At 40.3% G+C, this 22610-nt stretch overlaps 1 protein-coding gene across 1 annotated transcript; it reads left to right on the plus strand.

Annotated features, from left to right (window-relative positions):
• The first annotated feature begins 1730 nt into the window (after window positions 1–1730).
• Window positions 1731–15570, plus strand: LOC127438145 (5-hydroxytryptamine receptor 3A-like). Its single transcript, XM_051693484.1, has 8 exons — window positions 1731–1872; window positions 1983–2027; window positions 9106–9212; window positions 9779–9948; window positions 10042–10202; window positions 13475–13685; window positions 14508–14699; window positions 15220–15570. Exons 1-8 carry the CDS (start codon window positions 1768–1770, stop codon window positions 15528–15530), a joined length of 1302 nt encoding a protein of 433 aa, XP_051549444.1. The 5' UTR covers window positions 1731–1767; the 3' UTR covers window positions 15531–15570.
• The last annotated feature ends 7040 nt before the right edge of the window (window positions 15571–22610 follow it).

Raw genomic sequence — 22610 nt, forward strand, 5'->3', positions numbered from 1 at the left:
AACTCTATATATTGTTAAAATGTTTTATTGTATATTTAGATTTGTTCTTTGGTGGAATCCAATTTCTTTTTAATCCAACAAATATTTTTGCACATTTAAAGACAATGCAACTTGTACAGGAAAACATCACATTATTATGTAACACTTACTACTACAATACTGATTGATACATTTTTAATAGCTTTAATTTTTAACATCTGGAATTTTTGCAGAAATGCAAATACAAAATGTGACTTTTACACTTATTCATCTTAATCAGATATATACATATACAATTAAATCTGATTTAATGCTATTGTCAAAAATTCTGTCAGATATTTCAAAAATTAGAATCAAGCTACGTTAACGGTGTAGTAAAACGTATTTACAGTACATAGAGTATATGACATTTTGACATCATTTATTTTGTAAATATTCCCTAGTTTTTGAGTGTACATTTAACAGTTCTAAGAGTAATAAAAAGGTCTATACACCAAAATAATTATGACCACCTGCATAATATGCTGTTGGTCCTCCGCGTGCTGCCAAAACAGCGCTGACCCGCCAAGGCATGGTCTCTAAAAGACCCCTGAATGTGTCCTGTGGTATCTGGCACCAAGACATTAGCAGCAGATCCTTCATGTCCTATAAACTGTGAGATGGAGCCACCCTGTATCGGACTTGTTGGTCCAGCACATCCAAGAGATGCTTAATTGGATTGAGACCTGGGGAATTTGGAGGTCAGGGCACTTGAACCTTGAACACTTGAATACTTCATCATATTCCTTAAACAATTCCCGAACAATGTGTGCAGTGTGGCAGGGCGCATTATCCTGCTAAAAGAGGCCACAGCCAACAGGGAATTCCATTGGTATGAAGGCGTGTACCTGGTCTGCAACGATGTTTAGGTAGGTGGCATTTGTCAAATTGATGTCCTAAAGAATGGCCGGACCCAGGGTTTCCCAGCAGAATATCGCCCAGATCATCGCACTCTCTCCACAGACTTGTTGTCTTCCCACAGTGCATTCTGGTGCCATCACTTCCCCAGGTAAATGGCGTGCACAAACACGGCCGTCCAAGTGATGTAAAAGAAAACGTGACTTATCAGACCAGGCAACCTTCTTCCACTGCTCCAAGGTCCAGTTCTGATGCTCAGGTGCCCCTTGTAGATGCTTTCGACGGTCAACAGGGATCATCATGGCACTCTTGACCAGTCTGCGGCTACCCAACCCCATACGCAGCAGGGTGTGATGCACCGTGTGTTGTGACACATTCTTTCTGTAAGCATCATTAACATTTTCCGTGACTTTTACCACAGTAGACCTTCTGTCGGTTCAGACCAGAATATATAGCCTTAGTTGCCCTTGCGCATCAATGTGCCTTGGGCGCCCAACTATCGCCGGTTTGTGGTTTGTCCCTCCTCGGACCTTTGTCGGTAGGTACACACCACTGCTAACCAGGAGCACCACACAAGCCTTGCTGTTCTAGAGATGCTGTGACCCAGTCATGTTTTGGCTCATCAGTGTATAAAAGATTTTCACATCCAAATTCTCCAAATTACCTATTACAATAATTCAATTGTAGTTTCAGCCATTTTTACATGTCCTGATAAAGGAGTGTACCTCAAAAGTACCATTAAAGTACATTTCTAACCAAGTGAAAATTTTGTGACTTTTAAAGTAATAAAATTATATCCTATATTTGGGCTTTGCACTTTCAGCTGTGTTGCTAGGATCTATAGAGACGTTAAACTGTTCACAACCCACAACAAAATCTCTCCTTCGTTCTATGAGAGAAGAAGTCCTCAGCTACAGTGAGGCAAGACCAGTTATAAGTCTGCAAACTCCTACCAACGTCAGTGTGGACTTAACTCTTTATGGAATTTTAGGAGTGGTAAGCATTCCAATGTGTTGATTTTAAATCTGAAAATGTTCGCTTAAAATTGACTAAGGTTGTAATGTTGAACTGTATTTACAGAGACTTGCATGTATTTTCCCTTTCAGGATGAAAAATCACAGGTGTTGGAAACATATCTGTGGTTGCGGCTGGTGAGAGTCCTACTTAATTCATGTACTTTCAACAAAGTCAAACATATCATGTTGTGTCCGGTCCAGGAGGTCCACCATACTGCAGAGTTTAGCTCCAAGCCAGTGTTGGGGAAGATACTTTGAAACCGTAGTTTGACAAGCTACAAGCTACTCATAATTTTAAGTAGTTAAGCTTCAGTCAAGCTACCCCTTTGAAAAAGTAGTCAGCTACATCACAAGCTCCTATCAAAAAGTAGCTTGTTACATTGAAGCTACTCAACGATGCAATTGTTTTTTACAATGTTACTATCAAAACAATAAAAATAATAATAACATAATTAATCATCATCTTCTTTATAATTAAAACAAGAATAGACATTTGATATAGTGTGCAATATAGCAGGCTAGTTAATCAAATTAAAATAATGACTAGCATTACTCACCTGTATGTGTGTCCTTAAATTTGTGCTTGATTTTCTTTATTTTTATTTCTTTGTAGCTTGAATGTAAATTTTGGATACAATGCATCCCTGAACTTAAAGTATTATTATGACGTCACTAGCTGAAGTTTCTCACAATGGCCTAAAAAAATACAAAATAAAAACAAAATAACATTGTAGCTTTTTTTTGTTTGTTTGTTTGTTGCTTTTTTGGATTTTCTCCCCTTTTTCTCCCCAATTTCGCATGCCCAATTCCCAATGTGCTCTAAGTCCTCGTGGTGGCATAGTGACTCGCCTCAATCCAGGTGGCAGAGGATGAATCTCAGTTGCCTCTGCGTCTGAGACAGTCAATCTGTGCATCTTATCACGTGGCTTGTTGAGCGCTTTACCGTGGAGACCTAGTGCATGTGGAGGCTCACGCTATTCTCTGTGGCATCCACGCACAACTCACTATGTGCCCCACCGATAGCGAGAACCACATTATAGTGACCACAAGGAGGTTACCCCATGTGACTCTACCCTCCCTAGCAACGGCACCAATTTGGTTGCTTAGGAGACCTGGCTGGAGTCACTCAGCACACCCTGGATTCGAGCTCGCGACTCCAGGGGTGGTAGTCAGTGTCAATACTCGCTGAGCTACCCAGGCCCCCTCTGTTTTGGTGTTTTGATTTAAACTATGTTACTATGTTAAATTATACTCTCAGGTATCTGAAGTACTTTAGTACTCGCAGTTATTTTCCATCAAAGCATTTGTAACATTTAAAATTTTACACATATTGTTTTTTACTTTAAGGTGCTATATGAAATCAAACAAAAAGTAATTAACACCTTATTTCTATGAGATTAGTTATGAGACTAGAATAATTTTCTGACTGTACCCTTGAGTAGACCACTTTACTGAGTTGGGACTGTGCCAGTGAAAATTTTTTCATATTCCTTTACAGATATTGATATGTTTGAAGTCAAACAAGGCCAGTTTATTTATTAAACATCACTCATACACAGCATATATTACACAGGAGGAAAACTTTGTCCATAATCTGTTGATAAGTCTTGGAGGTCCAGACTTTAAAGCCCTTTATTTGCTTGCCCTTATACTGTATTTACAGTGCAATACCATAAGCAGATAGGACCATGGATGGCTCCTTATTACTATGGTTGGGTTACTGAAGCTAGTCTTTAGTCTTTTTCTCATGAGTGCTGTAGAACCATATGAGATGTTTGGAAAGCACCGCTAGAAAGATAACAAGGGAAGCCCGGATGACGCTCATGCTCCAGAGATACACTAGGATAAAGCCGGGCACATCAAGCAAGTGGTTTTGTGATGGTTCACGCAACACTCGCGTGAAAACCCGGCGCATGTAAAGTTCCAAACACCAGATGAATATCATTACATTTGCAGGAAAACAGCTGCACTAACCAACAGTTTATTAACTCACTGCTTCAGTTCCACTCAAACACCAGCAATTCAGAAAAAAAAAAACTTTCGAGGCTCGACCTAGAGACACCCCAGGAAGGCGGTAATGGACCATTTTTGTTTGTGATCCAATGTTACAAAAGAAGAAGACAGAAGCTGCCCGATTCTGAGCAGCATCCAGAATTCAAGTTTGTCAGATGTTTTCCCGGTAGAATTTTGGCTTCTACGCAATAAAGAAGGCTATTAGTTATAATCTGACCAAAACATAATGTAGCGTTTGGTCGCGCCCTACTGCTACTTGCTGGAAAAAGTAGCTCACTACTTGAAAAGCTACATTTTAAAAGCAGCTAAGGTACTGTCAAGCTACTGAAAAATGTGGTTAAGTTAGTAGCATTGCTATTTATAGTTCTCTGTCTGTCACTCACTCGATATTGTGTTGATTTAGTGACACTAGGGGTTGCGCTTGGGAGCCCCAAACACCTCAGATATTTGAGAAAAGGCCAATGAGAATTGGCGAGTGGAATTTGCATGTCACTACCCCAGACATACGGGTATAAAAGGAGCCAGCTTGCAACAACTCATTCAGATTTGTTCTTCGGAGCCAAGTGGTGTTGAGAAATCCACTGCCATTCCATTCACCTCTGACTATGAGAGTGAAAGCGAGAGTGTTAAGACGGCTGTTGGATATACGGCGCATTACAGCGGGTTCTCCCACTCTCACACAGATAAGTGCAGAGAACACCCCTGGGCGCTTCAGCAGCCACACTTGAGCGTACTAAAAGAGTAAATTTTCCTCTAAAAGATTAGCACTGACGGAGAGCGTCTTTTTAAAGATGCCTTTCTGTTTATGTGCAGTTTCTGGATGGGCCGTGGGCATGCTGAGGCAGCATTCGTGGATGGTTCATGTTCTCACTGCGAGAGCATCACCATGGCAACGTTGCGGTCGTGATTTTCTTTCTTCAGAGGGAAAGCCACTCTAGCCGCTCCCCGCCCCGGTCCTTCTGCCTACGGGCACAAGGCCGCAACGGTTAGCGCTGGGGGGCTGTCTACCAGTGGTGGTAGACACTATCACTCAGGCCAGGGCTCCCTCTACGAGGCAGCTGTATGCCTTGAAGTGGCGTCTGTTCGCGAATTGGTGTTCTTCCCGAGGTGAAGACCCACAGAGATGCGCAGTCAGGTTGGAGCTTTCCTTCCTGCAGGAGAAGTTGAAGAGGCAACTGTCCCCCTCCACCTTGAAGGTGTATGTGGCCGTGATAATGGCACACCATGATGCGGTGGACGGTAAGTCCTTGGGAAAGCACGACCTGATTGTCAGGTTCCTTAGAGGCACCAGGAGGTTAAATCCTCCTAGGCCACATCTCGTTCCCTCGTGGGATCTCTCTGTGGTCCTGCTGGGCCTACAGAGAGCCCTGTTTGAGCCCCTGCAGTCAGTCGAGCTGAAGGCCCTCTCGTTGAAGACGGCCCTCCTGACTGCGCTCACTTCCATCAAGAGTGTTGGGGACCTGCTGGTGTTCTCTGTTAGCGATACGTGCCTAAATTTCAGTCCGGCATACTCTCACGGGATCCTGAGACCCCGGCTGGGCTATGTGCCCAAGGTTCCCACTACCCCTTTTAGGGATCAGGTGGTGAACCTGCAAGCACTGCCCCAGGAGGAGGCTGACCCAGCCTTATCGTTGCTGTGACCAGTACGCGCTTTGTATGTTTACTTGGACCGCACGGAGAGCTTTAGACACTCTGAGCAGCTCTTTGTCTGTTTTGGGGACAGCAGAAGGGGAAGGCTGTCTCCAAACAGAGGATTGCCCACTGAATGCCATCACTTCATGGATGCCATCGCTTTGGCATACCAGGCCCAGGGCGTGCTGTCCCCCCTGGGAGTACAAGCACACTCCACTAGGAGTGTGGCATCCTCCTGGGCCCTGGCAAATGGCGCCTCTCTAACAGACATCTGTAGAGCAGCGGGCTGGGCAAGATTTTATAATCTCCAGGTTGAGCCAGTTTTGTCCTGTTTGTTAGCAGGTACGAACTGGTAAGTATGCGGGCAGCTAGCTGGGTGTACCGCTTGCACACAGCGCCTTTCCCCTCCCCGAGGGGATAACGTGCGCTCTTTTCATCCACGTGAGTTCCCGGGACCAGTGAACCCTGGATGTCTTTCCTCCCTCAGCACCCTGCGGCAGGCGAATTCGGCGAAGGAATTCAATGCCAGGCCCAGTACTCATGTTAGTATGTGGCTTCTTTACATATGTGGTACTTCCTGGTTGGTAAGTCCATATGATGTATTCTCCACATGTTAACCTCCCCTTCGGGCAGGATGTGGTCTCTGCGGTGTCTTTTCCCCATGGGAAAAGAACACCTTCCCCGAAGTGAATACATCTAGGCCCCAGCTAAGTGAATTTTCATTTTTTGGGAGAAAAAGAAGAGAAAAGGCCGAAACAGCTGGTGCGGCCTGTTCCCATTGTAAGTACATCTTGTCCCCCCCTTGGGGTACGAGGGACTATGTGACTTATGTGGGGCATTGGGAAGGTTATGATGGGGCCAGGTGCACTTGTTACTAGGCATGCAGTGGCCTGCCTGCACCTGCACCTGCACCGCCAATCCACGTAACACAGTTCAGCTGGTTGTGGCATTTGGTTTAGGGACCCCTAGTGTCACTACATTGACACAACGTCGAGTGAGTGAGAGATAGGGAACGTCTTGATTACTGTTGTAACCTCCATTCCCTGATGGAGGGAATGAGACATTGTGTCCCTCCTGCCTCAACACTGAACCACTGCAAGTGGTTGCAAGCCGGCTCCTTTTATACCCGTATGTCTGGGGGAGAGGCATGCAGATTCCACTCGCCAATTCTCATTGGCCTTTTCTCAAATATAAGAGGTGTTTGGGGCTCCCAAGCACGACCTCTAGTGTCATTACATCGACACAACGTCTCATTCCCTCCATCAGGGAACGGAGGTTACAACAGTAACCAAGACATTAGCTACTCCTCAACACTGCTCCAAGCCTAATCAACTTTATCAGAATAAGCTAACCAATAAGCAACCTTTACATACACTTTAAAAGTTTGGTTTCAGTTGGACTGTAACATTAATTTGCATTTTTTTCATGTCATGTAAAGGCTTTAGTATGATTTTTGCCAAGTTGGACAAACAGACTAAGATTATGCAACTGTAGCTTGGCTTTGTCCAGCAAGTTTACATATTAATCAGACCACAATTGGCCTCTGTGTTTTGCTCATGCTCTGAAAGACAGAGGTGCCATGCCTAATATGCTTTTGGTTCTCCGCATGCCACCAAAACAGCACCGACCTGCCGAGGCATGGACTCTACAAGACCTCTGAAGGTGTCTTGTGGTATCTGGCAACAAAACATTAGCAGCAGATTCTTCAAGTTCTGTACGTTGCGAGGTGGAGCCGCCATGGATTGGACTTGTTGGTCCAGCACATCCCACAGATACTCAATCAGATTGAGGTCTGGGGAATATGGAGGCCAGGGCAAAACCTTGAACTTTTCATCATGTTCCTTAAACCTTTCCCGAACAATGTGTGCAGTGTGGCAGGGTACATTATCCTGCTAAAAGAGGCCACTGCCATCAGGGAATACAATTGCCATGAATGGGTGTACCTGGTCTGCTACAATGTTTAGGTAGGTGGCACATGTCAAATTGACATCCACATGAATGGCTGGACCCAGGATTTCCCAGCAGAACATTGCCCAGAGCATCACACTTCCTCCACCGGCTTGTCATCTTCCCACAGTGCATCTTGGTGCCATCACTTCCCCAGGTAAATGGCGCACACATACATGTCCGTACACATGATGTAAAAGAAATCGGGATTCATCAGACCAGGCGACCTTCTTCCACTGCTCCAAGGTCCAGTTCCAACGCTCAGGTGCCCATTATAGGTGCTTTCAGTGGTAGACAGGGGTCATCATGGGCACTCTGACACATCTGTGGCTACGCAGCCCCATACGCAGCAGGGTCCAATGCACTGTTTGTTGTGACACATTTCTCCCGTAACCATCATTAAATCTTTCTGTGACTTGTGCCACAGTAGACCTTCTATTGGTTAGGACCAGATGGGATAGCCTTTGTTGCACTCTTGTATCGATGAGCCTTGGGCAACCAAAACCCTGTCGCTGGTTTTTGGTTTGTCCCTCTTTTGACCACTGTCAGTAGGTATCACCACTGCTGATCCAGAACACCCCAAAAGCCTTGCTGTTTCAGAGATGCTCTGACCCAGTCATCTGGCCATAACAATTTGGCCCTTGTCAAAGTCACTCAGGTCTTTACTCCTGCCCATTTCTCCTGCATTCAACACGTTGACTGAGAGAGCTGATTGTTCGCTTACCATCTAATCTACCCAGACCTTAGGAGATAATCAATGTTATTTGCTTAACCTGTGAGTGGTCATAAAGTTTTGGCTCATCTGTGTACTATCAGTTGACATCCTTTCTTCAAATATTCAATTACACATTGTGTTATGAATACTTCGACAGATGGAAGAAGACTATAGCACGACTATGCAAAAAAAAAAAAAAACTGTAGCTCAATCATAACTGCGCATGTAAACATACTAACAGTCTTCAGGAATACTTGAAAATTACAAGTAGGTGTGTTTAATTAGTGTTGGAATTAAACTGTAGTCATTTGGTCTGTCACTGGTCTACCATTTCTATTCATGCGTGACAGATGCCATTTTCAGGAATCAGGCTCTTTAGGACAATGCAGCTTTAATTAAGGAACAGAAATGAGGGGCCTGGGTAGCTCAGTGGTAAAAGACGCTGGCTACCACCCCTGGAGTTAGCTAGCTCGCTAGTTTGAATCCCAGGGCGTGCTGAGTGACTCCAGCCAGGTCTCCTAAGCAACCAAATTGGCCCGGTTGCTAGGGAGGGTAGAGTCACTTGGGGTAACCTCCTCGTGGTCGCCATAATGTGGTTAGTTCTCGGTGGGGTGCATGGTGAGTTGAGCGCGGATGCCACGGTGCAGATGGCATGAAGCCTCCACACGCACTATGTCTCCGTGGCAACGCACTCAACAAGCCATGTGATAAGATGCGTGGGTTGATGGTCTCAGATGCGGAGGCAACTGGGATTCATCCTCCGCCACCCAGATTGAGGCGAATCACTACGCAACCACGATGACTTAAAAGCACATTGGGAATTGGGCATTCCAAATTGAGTGAAAAAGGGAACCCCCCCCCAAAAAAAAGGAGCAGAACTGATAGAATTATTCCGTATTTTTGTAGAGGTGGCAGATTGAAGGTTTGAGCTGGGATCCTGCTGAGTGTGGATCAAAAAGAATCTCACTTCCAAGAGAGAAGGTCTGGATTCCAGACATTGTCATCAATGAATTGTAAGTTGCAAAGCAATGTAAGCTGAATAAGAGCAGTGACTAGTGTCTAGGTGAATATGCACCCCATATAACCTTTACATTTCCATTGTACTGTAAGTGGATTTCCTGCAACACATTTTTGCAAATTGTGGAACATGTCAGACTAATTTTCTATGGTAATCGACAACACGCTGCAAACAGTTATTTGTATTTTTTTCTTGTTTTCCAGTAAAAATATCTAAATATTCTTAAAAATATATATATATTTATTTGACAAGCAAAATGGCATAAGATATTAAGTCATGTTTTCTGACAAAATTTAGTAAACTTTATGCTTAAAACAAGAAAAGAAAAAAAATGTTTAGATTTCTCTGAAAACAAGACAAACTATCTTATCCTATTTTGCTTTTCAAGCAAATATATTGTTTAGATATTTTTATTAGAAAAAAAAGTCAAAAATACTCATTAAGAAAGTAATTTTTTGCGGTGGCATGCCAGAGATGCTTTAGATAAAACGCATTTTAAAAACCCAGAACATTTCTTAAACCATAATATTCTCTGTCTCTTACTTACTGCCTACTTTGCAGCATGGATGAAAACAGAGCACCAGAAACATATTACGTCTATGTGATGTCCAATGGTGAAGTGATAGATGGAATGCCATTTCATGTCATCAGCTCCTGCCGACTTGACATATACACCTTTCCGTTTGATATTCAAAACTGCACATACACTTTCAACTCTTACAAACACGACGGTGAGTGAGCTAAACTGAAAGATGCATATTCCTGTTTGCTTACTTTTAATTCCAAGTATACTGTATTTTAATGGTTTGTCTCTTTCTCTACAGTTCAGGATGTTCAGCTTTTCTTCTTTAAACCGATGGATGCTATTTTCAAGCAGTCTCTTAAAGCAATGGCAACTAAAGGAGAGTGGGAGCTGATTGACATGCGGGGAGAAAAACCTGTGCAGACCTATGCAGAAGGGGGATGGGATGAACTAATTTTTCATGTTTGTGGAATAATTTTTTTTTTTTTTTTAAATATGCAAATTTGACATTAAATTCAGTGTTCTCTTTCGGTCGACTTGCTTGACATGTCACTATGGGACATATTTCTGCATCACATCTCGAACTGATCTCACTATGGAATCGGCAACAGTAGGGGTGCTTCTCATTTATTAAATTGTGCATCCTCATTTTCTTGCTCCTCCATCCTTGAGCCTGTGACCCAGAAACCAATCAAAGTCAACCATTATGAAGGACGTATCAACTCTCTAAATGCACCACGAGTAGGCAAGGATGGAGGACAGAGGAAGCTTCCTAAGGATGCTTGAGTGAGGAAGCACAGGTGCATCTTATGCGGATCACTTTTTTGTCTTAGCACCTGACGCATGCATACATTCTCTTGCCCCTTCACATCTGGTTCAACAGTTTTACTTCTTGTTTCACCTTTGTGGTTTAAATAAACCATAATTGTTATGTTTTAATTGATCAAGTTTCAACAACATAACGACAAGTGCTCTGGGGTAATGCAGCTCCACAAAGACTAAAGTGATGCTTGAGTGAGCAAGTACATTTCATTTTAAAATACAAATTGCTTAGATTCCTCCTTGCATCCATTACTCATATTCTAAGAGGGTGTAGCTAGGATGTAAGGAAAGGAAATGAGGATGCACAATTTCAGAAATGAAAAGCACCCTAGGTCGAACGTTATTCTGCTAAAAAAGGGTCTGTGCTTAACACAATTCAAACCACTGCTCCCTGTGGCCGAAGCTGAAAGTTTTGTTGAAAGTATGGGCATGTTTGAGCTCCACTTTTCGGGTGAAATGCCCACAGAGGGGCGCCAAAAGCGAGTTGTAATGCAAGTTTATTTTTAGTCGCAAATTATGTATTATACTGAAGAGGAATGCATATTTAATTAACCATGCACCCTAAACCCAACCCTTAACCTACCTATCAGTGGAGTTAAAATGTAATCTTAGAGGGAAAATGCAACCTCTGAATCACGATCATCATTGATTAGGTGAATGCGATTACTTCTTAGTTTCCACATGGGAACAAAACCTGTGTCTCTGAGGCTGCTGACGCAACACGTTGTCAGTAACACCACTGGAAAAGGTAAACACTTTTAAATTGATGCAGATATGTCTGATGGGAGATACCAATTGTCTGTAACTCGGCAGAATGGGGTCAATGTCAGGGTACTGGGTCATTTGGTATCAACATGTCGACTTTCCGTGAGATCATGTTAGTCATCCTTGAAGCCCTATGTTATAGCACCTTTAGGCCACCAGCCAGTGCAGTGGGGTAAACCTAAACTTTGGGTTTAACTCTGGATTGAACTATCCAAATTTTTGTGCCTCCACTTATTAGCTGGGCAACAAGCCTGAAAATAACATCTTGTACGCTAAGCAAGGTATATGTTGTTGTTGAGAACTAGATTTACCCAGCAGATTTCTTTGCAAATTTATTTACTAAGTTTCACCTTGTGCTGTTTTCTAATGGGCCTACCAGTCTTAATGCAATTGTGAAAACATTTTGATTTACAAGTCACCTTCGACTGCATCACCGAAAACGTCATCCAGGAGGGTGAAACTTCCGTCAAAGCCTTGTCTTGGACTGTGCAGGTTCTTGATTTAAGGGATTCACACATTCTGTTTTAAGTGTGCCTAGGCATTGACCATGCTAAGACTGCGCTTTCCACTCCACTTACCTGCATTTACTAAGGGTTGCAGTGCAGGATGTGTGTTGGGACAGTTTACAAGGTGACAACGTGATTGCAGCTGTTGATATGGCTGAGCTTGCTCCTTCTGAGCTTGTGGAGGGTAGCAGTTTTGCCATGGAGGTTGATAAGTTCAATCAAGTCTTGCCAGATCTCCACTGCAACTTTTAATGGCCTCTTGGATGAGGAGGGCAGGGGAAGAATGCCCCTTTTTTACACAAGCCTACCCTGCACAGGGGAACAGCTGGCGGTGTGGGGAACACCACCCTGCACACGCTTCTCAGTGAGTGGCAATGAGACTGTGAATGTGATCAATTATATTTAGATTGCCAGAGCAGAATCCACAAGATATTTGTATGATTTAAAGTGGTGGAGATTTGAATTATGATGCCAGGAAAGATGGATCATGCAGCTTCTCTGGTCTGTTCGAGACATTCTCTCTTATCGTCAGGAGATGTTTGACCAGGTCAATGTGTTTTCTACTATAAATGTTGATTTGGCGGCTGTATCGTCATGCCATGTGAGATTTGATTATAAATCTGTGGGAGTGCACCCTATAATGAGCATGTTCATAAGGGGTATGCACCACGCATACCTTTGTTTCATCCGGGGGTTGTGGGTATATTTGATAAAACAAGTGCTTTAAGAAATCTGACCAGCTCTTTTTGTTTTGCCAATCCAGTGAGGAGTAATGTGTTGTCTAAGCAATGGCTCTCTTACTGAATAGTAGAAGGAGATGGAAATGGCTTCCTCTTAGACTTTACAGGAATCTCTGTCAAACATGTTTATGCGGCAGCAGTCTGAGCCTCCCCGTATAAGTGTGTGAGATATTACATGTAAAATTAGAGGCAGGTTCTTAGAATAGGGATCATTCCAAGCATGCTGAAGATTGGCCTGTTCTTAGGTGATCCCATTGTAAGAGGTTGAGCAGGTCGACTGAAATGGAACTTCTTGGTTCTCTGAGGGAGATTAGTGAGGCATCTCACCACAGTGCCAATTTGGAAGAGCTTGTTGGAAATTGAGAAAAATTTGCAAAAATGTGTACCTTCATAGCTACGCCCATTGTACCATTTACATGACAATTGGAATGTATTTGAGCCTTATCTGTCCCTAAAGGCTACATAATTAGTACCATAAGGTGTAAAGAAAGTACAGTGGATATACCTTGAGGGTACTGTCCTAGTGACAAACTGTTGTACCCCTAAAGGTACAATTTAGCCAATTTTAGAATAGAAGTATAGAAAATAGGCAAAGCCTTCTCCACTACATTGGCCATTGGTCAAAAGGCGTTCTTACATAGGGCTTCATGGATGGCCATGCAGAGACGTATTGGATTAGGAGCACAGTCCCACTAAATGATGAGATCTACACATTCTAATATGTACTGTTTATGATAATTTATTCTGTTAGTGAAATGTCTCACTCATGTCCCTCAAAGAACCAGAGTTACATCTGTAATCAAAACTGTATTAATAAATTAAGGAAGATCATGATCATTATATTTACATTTGTGAAATAAGGTTTGCACTTGCAGATTTTTATGTCTTTGTTGTGCACTAGATTGTCTTGAGACGGCGATCTGGACTGTATGTGGTGAACCTCCTGATTCCCAGCTGCTTCCTCCTTTCTGTGGATCTGTTCAGCTTCCTTCTGCCTCCTCAGAGTGTGGATCGTGCTTCTTTTAAGATGACCCTCATCCTGGGTTATACCGTGTTCTTGCTGCTAATGAATGACCTGCTGCCCGTCACAGGAAACACCTTACCTCTCATAAGTTTGTTTTCATTTATACATTTATTTTATGTTGCATTTACCATGCTAAAAGTACCAGGACAGCTGAGGCCTGTTTCAGGAGCTAGTTGAACAAACTCAGAGTAAGTTTCAGGTTGACAAATCCAGATAGTGCCAAACTAGTTATAATCCTTCTCTGTCAGCTCAGAGTTTAATCCTGAGTTCGGGCTTAACCCTGAAGTGCGTGCAAATAAATTAGTGATGTTTTCCACAAACAGCCAATGCATTTAATTCTCGCGAGAACAGGGCGTTAGTAACCAATCCCTTTACTACTACAACAGCTTTCACTCTTCTGGGTAGGCTTTTCAGTAGATTTTGGAACATGGCTATAAGAATTTGTTCCCATTTTGTGTTTCTTTTTTAGAATACTGTATTTGGTCAGCCAGCTTCATCATATACGTACATACATTTTATGGAATGGTATGCAGAAAATGTTCTTTCTCCTTGAAAGATATCACTGAAATAAGTGTCCTGAGATATCTCACCGGTCTCTGTGACTGCACAAGACTGTGTAAATGCACTGCTCTACTGTTCCGTGATGGTTTCAATACTATCCTTGGTGGGTGGTGTATTGAAAAGATTCTAATTTAATGGCTCAGTCTCGAAGAAGTTCCAGAATGGCTTAAAACGCTTACAACACCATTAATCAGCTTCAATTAGGCCAGCAACTAACCAGGATGGAAATACTAAGTTAATCTTTTCAGTTAGATACTTAGCAAATTTGTTCAACTTCAACATATGTACATACTGTAGATATTAAGTTTAGAACTTTACCTTACACATCATCTAATTTCTTTCTATCTAGATGTATTCTTCTCTTTCTGCATGGCCTTGATGGTGGCAAGTCTCCTGGAGACTATTCTCATCACTAATATCCTGTGTGGTTCCAGTAACTATCCACCGTTACCTAAGTGGATCAGGATTCTGGTGCTGAAGTATCTTGCACGACTTGTTTGTCTGGGCAAAAAATCTTGTGATCAAATGTCTGCCACTGAAGGTAAGACTCTTTTTTTAGCTGCAAAAGATATTTTTGTCCGTTAGGATGCTTTCAAACAAGCTTTTGATATGAGCATGTATCCTTTTGATGTCAGAGTTTGGTTCGTTTTATTGTAAACAATATTTTTGAGGGATACCCGTGAACTGCACTTGAAAATGGTGGTCTGGGGTATGGTTCATTTGGACTCCGGTTAGGTTCGCAATTTAGCCTACCTTGCTACCTTGCCTTTCTCATTGTTGCTTGTCAGCTTCTGAAATGACTTTACTATTTCAGCTGACATCAACAAGCCCTCTTATTTTTCAAGCCCTCTCATTGTCCAACCCCTCCCCTCCAGCCACATGTACAACGTTTCACAATTCAATCACTTCCCGATGAGTAAAATTGTTTTTGTTTTCTCGAATATCCTTTTTCACTTGGAAATAAATCATATTACTGAAGTAAAATGGGTTGCAAAAGCCGTTTCACCTTGAATTAAATTAATTTCTGCATTTGAGTCATGTTTCTTTTTTCTTGCCTACAGCAAACAGATCTGAGATCACGGTCTATGAGAACAGCATGACTGAAATCCCAAAGAAAGAATCAATTAGAACAACACCACTGAGTCTCCAGGAACAGTATCTAGAGGAAATGAAGAAGATGAGTAAAGATTTATTGGTTATCCGCCACCAGGTTGAAAAGCACTTAAGTAATGATGAAAGAACAGATGAATGGATCCTCTTTGGTCAGGTCATTGACCGTGCACTCTTTATCCTGTATTTTCTCTTTATCACTGTGAGCTCAATGACAATTATGGTTTTGTGGGCACACTCATATAGTCAAGACAAAAATTGATAGTGTGTATACTCATTCTCTCACCAAAAATCTGATGATGTCAATAGGGCCGAGATTCATTGCTGATCTAATGCAATGGATCTTCGACACAATACTTAGGCTTTATACTCTAAATGAGCTGCTTTTAAATTTAAGTGTCCCAATACTTCCAATTATTTAAACTTATAAGACAGAATTCATCTTTGTTATAGCTTTGGTACAGCAAGAATAGCATTAGTCTTCTACCACTGTGCATTTTGTTTAAGAAAAACTGATATAATACATATGATATGAATGCAAGAAAATACTGTAGAATTCTAGTGCTTTAACAGCCCAAGAGAAAGTAGATTTTTTCTTTACAACAAAAAAAAATTGACTCTATTGAAACAAATAGAACAAAAACTGAAAACTTATAGGTGCCCTACAGATTTTTTGTTTATTTGTTTCATTAGAAATTAACAAAATACCATTACTGAGGAAGTATATATAAAAAAACAAATCCATGTTAAAAACGTGTTCTTGCCTTACCCAAGTCACTGCAGTAATCAACCTTTACTCTAAACAGTGCGGTGCCGACCACAAAACCTGTGCGAATCTTTACAACTAAACTGACAATTTTCTACTTTGAAGCACTATGAAGTAGAGCTCGACCAATTTTGGATTTTGCCATTAAACTAAGCTGGTGAAAAAGCTTGATAACTGATTCATTGGTTGATTTATTGAATGTTTAAAAAAAAAATCTTATTTTCTTACTGTGAGGAAACAGGCACAGACATAGAGGCAACAAGAGTCAAAAATGACTAAAATCTTTTTAGATTTGGTGCTTAATGCAGGACTTTTAATTATGAAGAAGCTAGAAATACACCAGGGACTCTTATTTTGAAATGTCTTTGCTCCTAGATGACAAACACATAAATGAAACAAAACATGCGCTCTTGCAAACATCTAAATTGTATTAAAGTATAAACACTAAAAAGTACAAATTTTTATATAGGCTAATAAATAATGTATGAGCAGATATTCATGAACAGAAGACCATCAGTGATCACTTATAATTATAAAGACATAATTGTTTGGTATTCCAGCAATCCGGTATTATATAAAAACAGACTTTGTTCCTTATTTCTAGAGACTCCGGAAGTCAAAATCAACATGAACATTAAAGTATGATTAACTTATATCTACTTAACAACAAAAACTCTTCAAAACACTAATTTTTATAACCATACTGTATCAAATTAGACCCCCTCAACCCCTGAAAATAAAAACTCATCAGATCTGCACAAATTACATTTTTTTATTCAAAACAGCGAATTAAGAGCAGTTTCCATCCTTGACTTTGTAACATTGTTCTAACCATTCAAACAGCTAATGTTAGCATCTTCTCCACGTTGTCGGCCATCATGCAGTTCTCATATGCAGCAATTAGTTATAACAAATTAATTATCAAACACCTATTAAAAATGTTGGTTGTCTTAAATGATTGATTTATTTTAGTATGACTTTATGTAATGACAACGTGTACTGTGTATAAATGCTGTACACTGGCTTTTCTCTGTCTATGTTTTAATCAGTTTCTTAAAGGAGCATTTAGTAATTTTTTTCCTCATTAAAAAAGTTTAACTCTTGAAGACATGAATTGTAATTTTTCAGTATATGTAGGAAATCATGACCACTCACATTATAATGAAGACTCCAGTCATATCAGTAAACTTATATGGGGAGGGTCCACACATGGGGGCTGCCATGTTAGAATCACATGACCAGCCGAATACTACTAGCTTAATCTCAGTAACCGTCCTGGTATTTGACACTTTCACTCACTGATTAAAGTAATCATGGCTGACTGTGAATACTGAATTTCTACAATGACATCTGAAACTGAAAACTATCGATTTTAAATGATGCTGCATCCAAGCAACTGGGTGTCAGTGTAAGTCCAAGATGACACAAAGACAAAAGTTACTGAATGCACCTTTAAGTGTCAGGCTCTTTGCATCAGGGCCGGAGTGGCAGTTGGGAAGATCGGGAGAATTCCCGCTGGCCTGGTCAAAAATTGGGCCGCTTAGGTCCGCATGTTGATTGACAAACTTTCATCATATGTCGCATAACAATTGCCAACAGTCCGTAACATCCGGTATTTAAAGGATCAGAATTGCATTCCGTATTATAGAGAATGCAGTCTGTATTTTATCATCTCACACCCAAACAAATGAGAGAGTAGCCAGTGAGAGACGAAACTGATGTTGCGCAGCTTCACTTGACAGCGCGGGAAGGATCACGGAAGATCCATCGAGAACAGATAGGCTACTAATAGCTGAATGGATGAACGTGCTTCAGGTAGCCTACAAGATCATCACAAGTTTAATACTGACTGCAGTCTCACAATCTCAATTAATCTCTGAAATCCTCTTCCCTAGCAGTGCAGAATGATAATAGCAAAATTATTTTTTGTCACAAAATAACAGAATGCTAAAAGTAAATGAATACAGATGCAACAGCACGACACGGTATGAAAATAATGGGACTTTACAGCTCTCAAAAGAATAAACTCAATGAAACAAACTGCACAGAGTGCCTTCAATGTTTATAATGTGATAAAATCCTCTTAAAGAGACAGTAACCATTTAGCCTTTGTCCTGAACATTTACATTCCAAGTAAAAGAAAAGTACAAATGTGTTATTTTTAGTCTTTTATTTCACTCTTATCGTTGTAAAATGGCACGTTTTTGAATGGCATGTAAAAATGTAAAAACAATCACTCAACCTTAATTGTTTCACTGGATCTGTTGCTATTTTAATTATCTAAAATAGAAAGCACTGACCATTTAAAGTGTGAGCCTGTACATCTTGAAAGAGTTATAAACATTTACAGTTCTACAGTGTTATTATGTGCCTAGATAGTCTTTAAAATAAACTTAGTTTACCCCAAAATGAAATTTCTCTCACCATTTACTCACCCTCATGCCATCCCAGATGTGTATGACTTTCTGTCTTCTGCTGAACACAAATTAAGCTTTTTAGAAGAATTTCTCAGTTCTGTTGGTCCTTTCAAAGCAAGTGAATGGTGATCAGAACTCAGAAGGTACAAAAATCACATAAATGCAGCATAAAAGTAATCCATACAACTCCAGTGGTTTAATCTATGTCTTCAAAAGCGATATGATAGGTGTAGGTGAGAAACAGATCAATATTTAATTATTTTTTATTTATTTTTTTTACTATAAATTCTCCTCCCTGCCCAGTAGGGGGTGATATGCTTATGTAAATCACCAAAAACAGAAGAAGAACTCTTAAGAGAGAAGAGCGCTTCTGAAAGTGAAAGTGGAGATTTATAGTAAAAAATGATTTAATTATTGATCTGTTTCTCACTGCTTCTCATTTACTTGCATTGAATGGACCAACAGTTCTTCTAAACATCTTCATTCATGTTCTGCTAAAGAAAGTCATACACATCTGGGATGGCATGAGGGTGAGGAAATGATCAAATATCCCTTTAACATTGACTTATTTTTACAACATATACATTGATGTCTTATGACAAAGTGAAAATCTTAGTGAATGCCGTATGTGGTATAATGACATGGAGAGCTTCAATAATTTTCAGGTAATTAGATATATTGCATATTTTTGCTGTGATCTTGTTTTATTGTTATCACCTTCACCTCCAACCCCCCTTTTGGGTGTGGGCTGACTTGGACATGACATCCCAGGCTGAATATGAATCCCACTCCGGCCCTGCTTTGCATAGCATAGTCGTGGCACAGAAAAAATCAATGTGGAGTGCTTTATTTCACCTCTAGAGGCTGATGTTATACTGTAGAACCAAGCCGTTCTAACTGTAGAAACTTCCAGCACCACTTCATAAGCAACTATTGAACATCTAAATTAAATTAAATCTTGAAATCATGTCATGATGGTCTCTATAAGAAAAAAAAAAATCTGTGATTTGTAAAACAACCAAACTATTTGATGAGACTATTGAGTTACTGGCCCATTTTAGCGAACCCCAATTAGCTAAAATGGGCCACTTTGTAAACTAATTTCTAAGAGATATTTTGATGGTTCCTTTCATTTTAACTGCTCAAAAAATATTGAAAGAATCCTAATTCAAGTTTGGAAATGTTTTATTAGTGTTGTATGAATGTGGTATCTTAAATCCTTGATCTGAATTAACAAAGAAAGAGCATTCTGGAAAATGTGCATAGACATTTAAATTCTGTTCTAGATGATTCTAGATGACACTTTGTTATAATGCTCTCTGATTGTAGTGGGGAAAAAAATCAGGTTTACAGAATACATGCTGTAAAATGTCATTTATAATGTTTTCCGTTATAACTGAAGGTCAGTAACATATTCTAAATACTTTTGATTACTTCTTCAGCACTGGCAAATTGTTTCACGTTTTTTTTTTTTTTTTTACCATAAACAAATAAAATACACATATATTAAAAAAATAAATACAAAAAATCTGAAAAAAAAAAGCCTAAATATCTTATGCATTTTTTATCTTGTTTTAAGGATTTTTAAATATTCTTTACAGAAAAAGTGTTTTTAAATTTAAATTCTCATTAAGAATAAGATTTTTGCAGTACATCTTTGCTCTAATATCAAAGGTCTTACTAGAGAAAAAAAAAGTTATGCTCCAACTTGAATTTTTGTCATAGAATTTATTATAAAATATAATCACGTCTGGTAACAAATGTATGTAAAGGCAAGAAATAGCATTTTAGCTTAGCACAAAGCTAAATATTCACATGACAACTACACAAAGTTTACACAAAGTACACAAAGTATTTTTGCTGCATCAAACTTCAAAACCCCACAGAGTGTACACAGTGACATCCTTTTCTTCGACATCCATCGTGTATGGATTCCGTTCATAGAATGAGGCAGGAAATATATTTTTGTGCTTTCTATATGATGTTAAAGGCTACAGTGGTTAGCATTTCCTGTAAAAATACCCTAACCGCCTAACAAAACTTTGATAAGGTGTGTGATTGTGTATTTATTGGATTTCTGTTTCATCTGTCAAAGCGTTTCTAACTGTTTTTTGTTAAGCTGTTGAAACATGTTGTAGCTACTCTATTAAGCTCCCAAGGGAAAGATACTCTTGGATGTCATATCCACCTTTTCACTCACAACAGTATGAACTTGAATGAACACATCATAAGTGTTTCACTTCTGTTTAAATGCTCCTCGGATCGAATTATTTATATGGATATTTTTTTCCAACTAAATAGTCTAAATATTAAATGAAACAAATGACAATAAAATGCAAAGTAATCTCTTAATTTTTGAATGTAATAGTATTCTGATTACCAACAATTTAAATGGTAACTGTAGTGGAATACATTACTAATATTTTGTAATTTAAATTTGTAATCCCGTTACATGTATCCTGTTACTCTACAGGCTGTCTCTAGCTGGCCCGCGAGGTCATGGCAAAAAATATATTAAACGGCAAGTAATTAGCACATGCATAAAAAATGCGTTGCTTTTATTTTAAGTGACGTACAAACTGGCGTGCATGCATATGCACGAAGCTGTGAAATTTATCAAATAAACATTTGAAAGTAGACACGACAAGAGCAAGCAGAACACTCGGAGTCATAGCGAAGGGGTGTAAGCTGTCTAGCCAAAGAAGATGAATGGTAAAAAAAGAAAAGTTGATGCAGAATATAGAGTGTTCAATAAGTCCTGGACTGCGAAGTATTTCTTTACAGAAGTTAACGGTAAAGCAGTGAGTTTAGTTTGTATGGTACATGTCACTGTGTTAAAGGAATACAATATTAACTGCCACTACGAGACATGCGTGAGAGGTCACTGACATCTGAGGCATTCCTAGCTAAACTGCAACAGTAACAAGGGCTCTTTACGAAGCTTTGTACATCCAAGGAGGGAGCAGTCAAAGCTAGTTACTGAATGTGCTAGCACACAAAATTGCCAAAAACAGCAAACCATTTTCTGAGGGGGAATTAATCAGAGAGTGTTTGCTGGACTCTGCAGCGGTATTTTTCCTTGAAAAAAAGAAATGTTCGAAAACGTGTCCCTCTACAGGCGAATGGTAATGAGATGTGTCGAGAACATAGCGGAAAATCTGGAGCTACAGTTGAAAAATAAAGTGGACGATTTCAACATTTTCTCTCTGGCCCTGGATGAGAGCTGCGATGTGCGCGACCCAGCCCAGTTACTCATCTTCATACATGGGAAAACGAAAGACTTTGACATAACAGAGGAACTTGCAGCAATGCAATCAATGAAAGGGATGACAACAGGGAGTTTCACAGAGGTAAATGTGTACATGCTAATGTCGGGACTTAAACTGGACAAGTTGGTCGGTGTTACGACCGATGGGTGTCCAAATCTAACGGGGAAAAATATAGGGCTGTTAAAGCGATTGCAGGATCAAGTGAATGAAATGAACCATGAACAAAAATTGGTGTCCTTGCATAGTATTATTCATCAGGAGGTGCTGTACATGAATATTAGCCATGTTACTGATGTAACAAAAGTAGTTAACTTTATTAGAGCAAGGGCATTGAATCACAGACAATTCGTTAAGCTGTTGGAGGAGCATTAGACTGAGCATGCTGACATTGGCTACCGGCTACCGGCTACCACAAAGCTATCAGGTGGCACAGCCTGGGCAAAGTCCTCAAAAGAGCGTGGGACCTGAGAACAGAGATTCAGGAGTTTTGTCAGATGAAAGGAAAGTACATCCCTGAACTCTCAAACGCTGACTGGCTGGCAGATCTTGCATTTGCTGTTGATGTGACTGCTCTGATGAATTAACTGAATTCAAAACTGCAAGGCAAGAGCCTCTTTGCTTAGGAGATGTACAGTCTAGTCAAGGCTTTCATGAGAAAGCTGCTGTTTCTCTCAAGCCAAATGCAGGGCAACACTCTCACTCATCTGCCAACACTGAAAGAGGTAACACCATCAGCTGATCACCTCCACACATACTCATCCATGTTAATGGCACTGCATAGTGAGTTTGCAAGATGATTTGAAGACCTCAAAACAGTGGAAGGTGACATGCACATGATTTCATCTCCCTTCACAAGTAATGTGGACAGTGCCCCCAGTGAGTTTCAACTC

The sequence above is a fragment of the Myxocyprinus asiaticus genome, chromosome 49 (assembly GCF_019703515.2).
Source record: "Myxocyprinus asiaticus isolate MX2 ecotype Aquarium Trade chromosome 49, UBuf_Myxa_2, whole genome shotgun sequence".
Lineage (NCBI taxonomy): Eukaryota > Metazoa > Chordata > Actinopteri > Cypriniformes > Catostomidae > Myxocyprinus > Myxocyprinus asiaticus.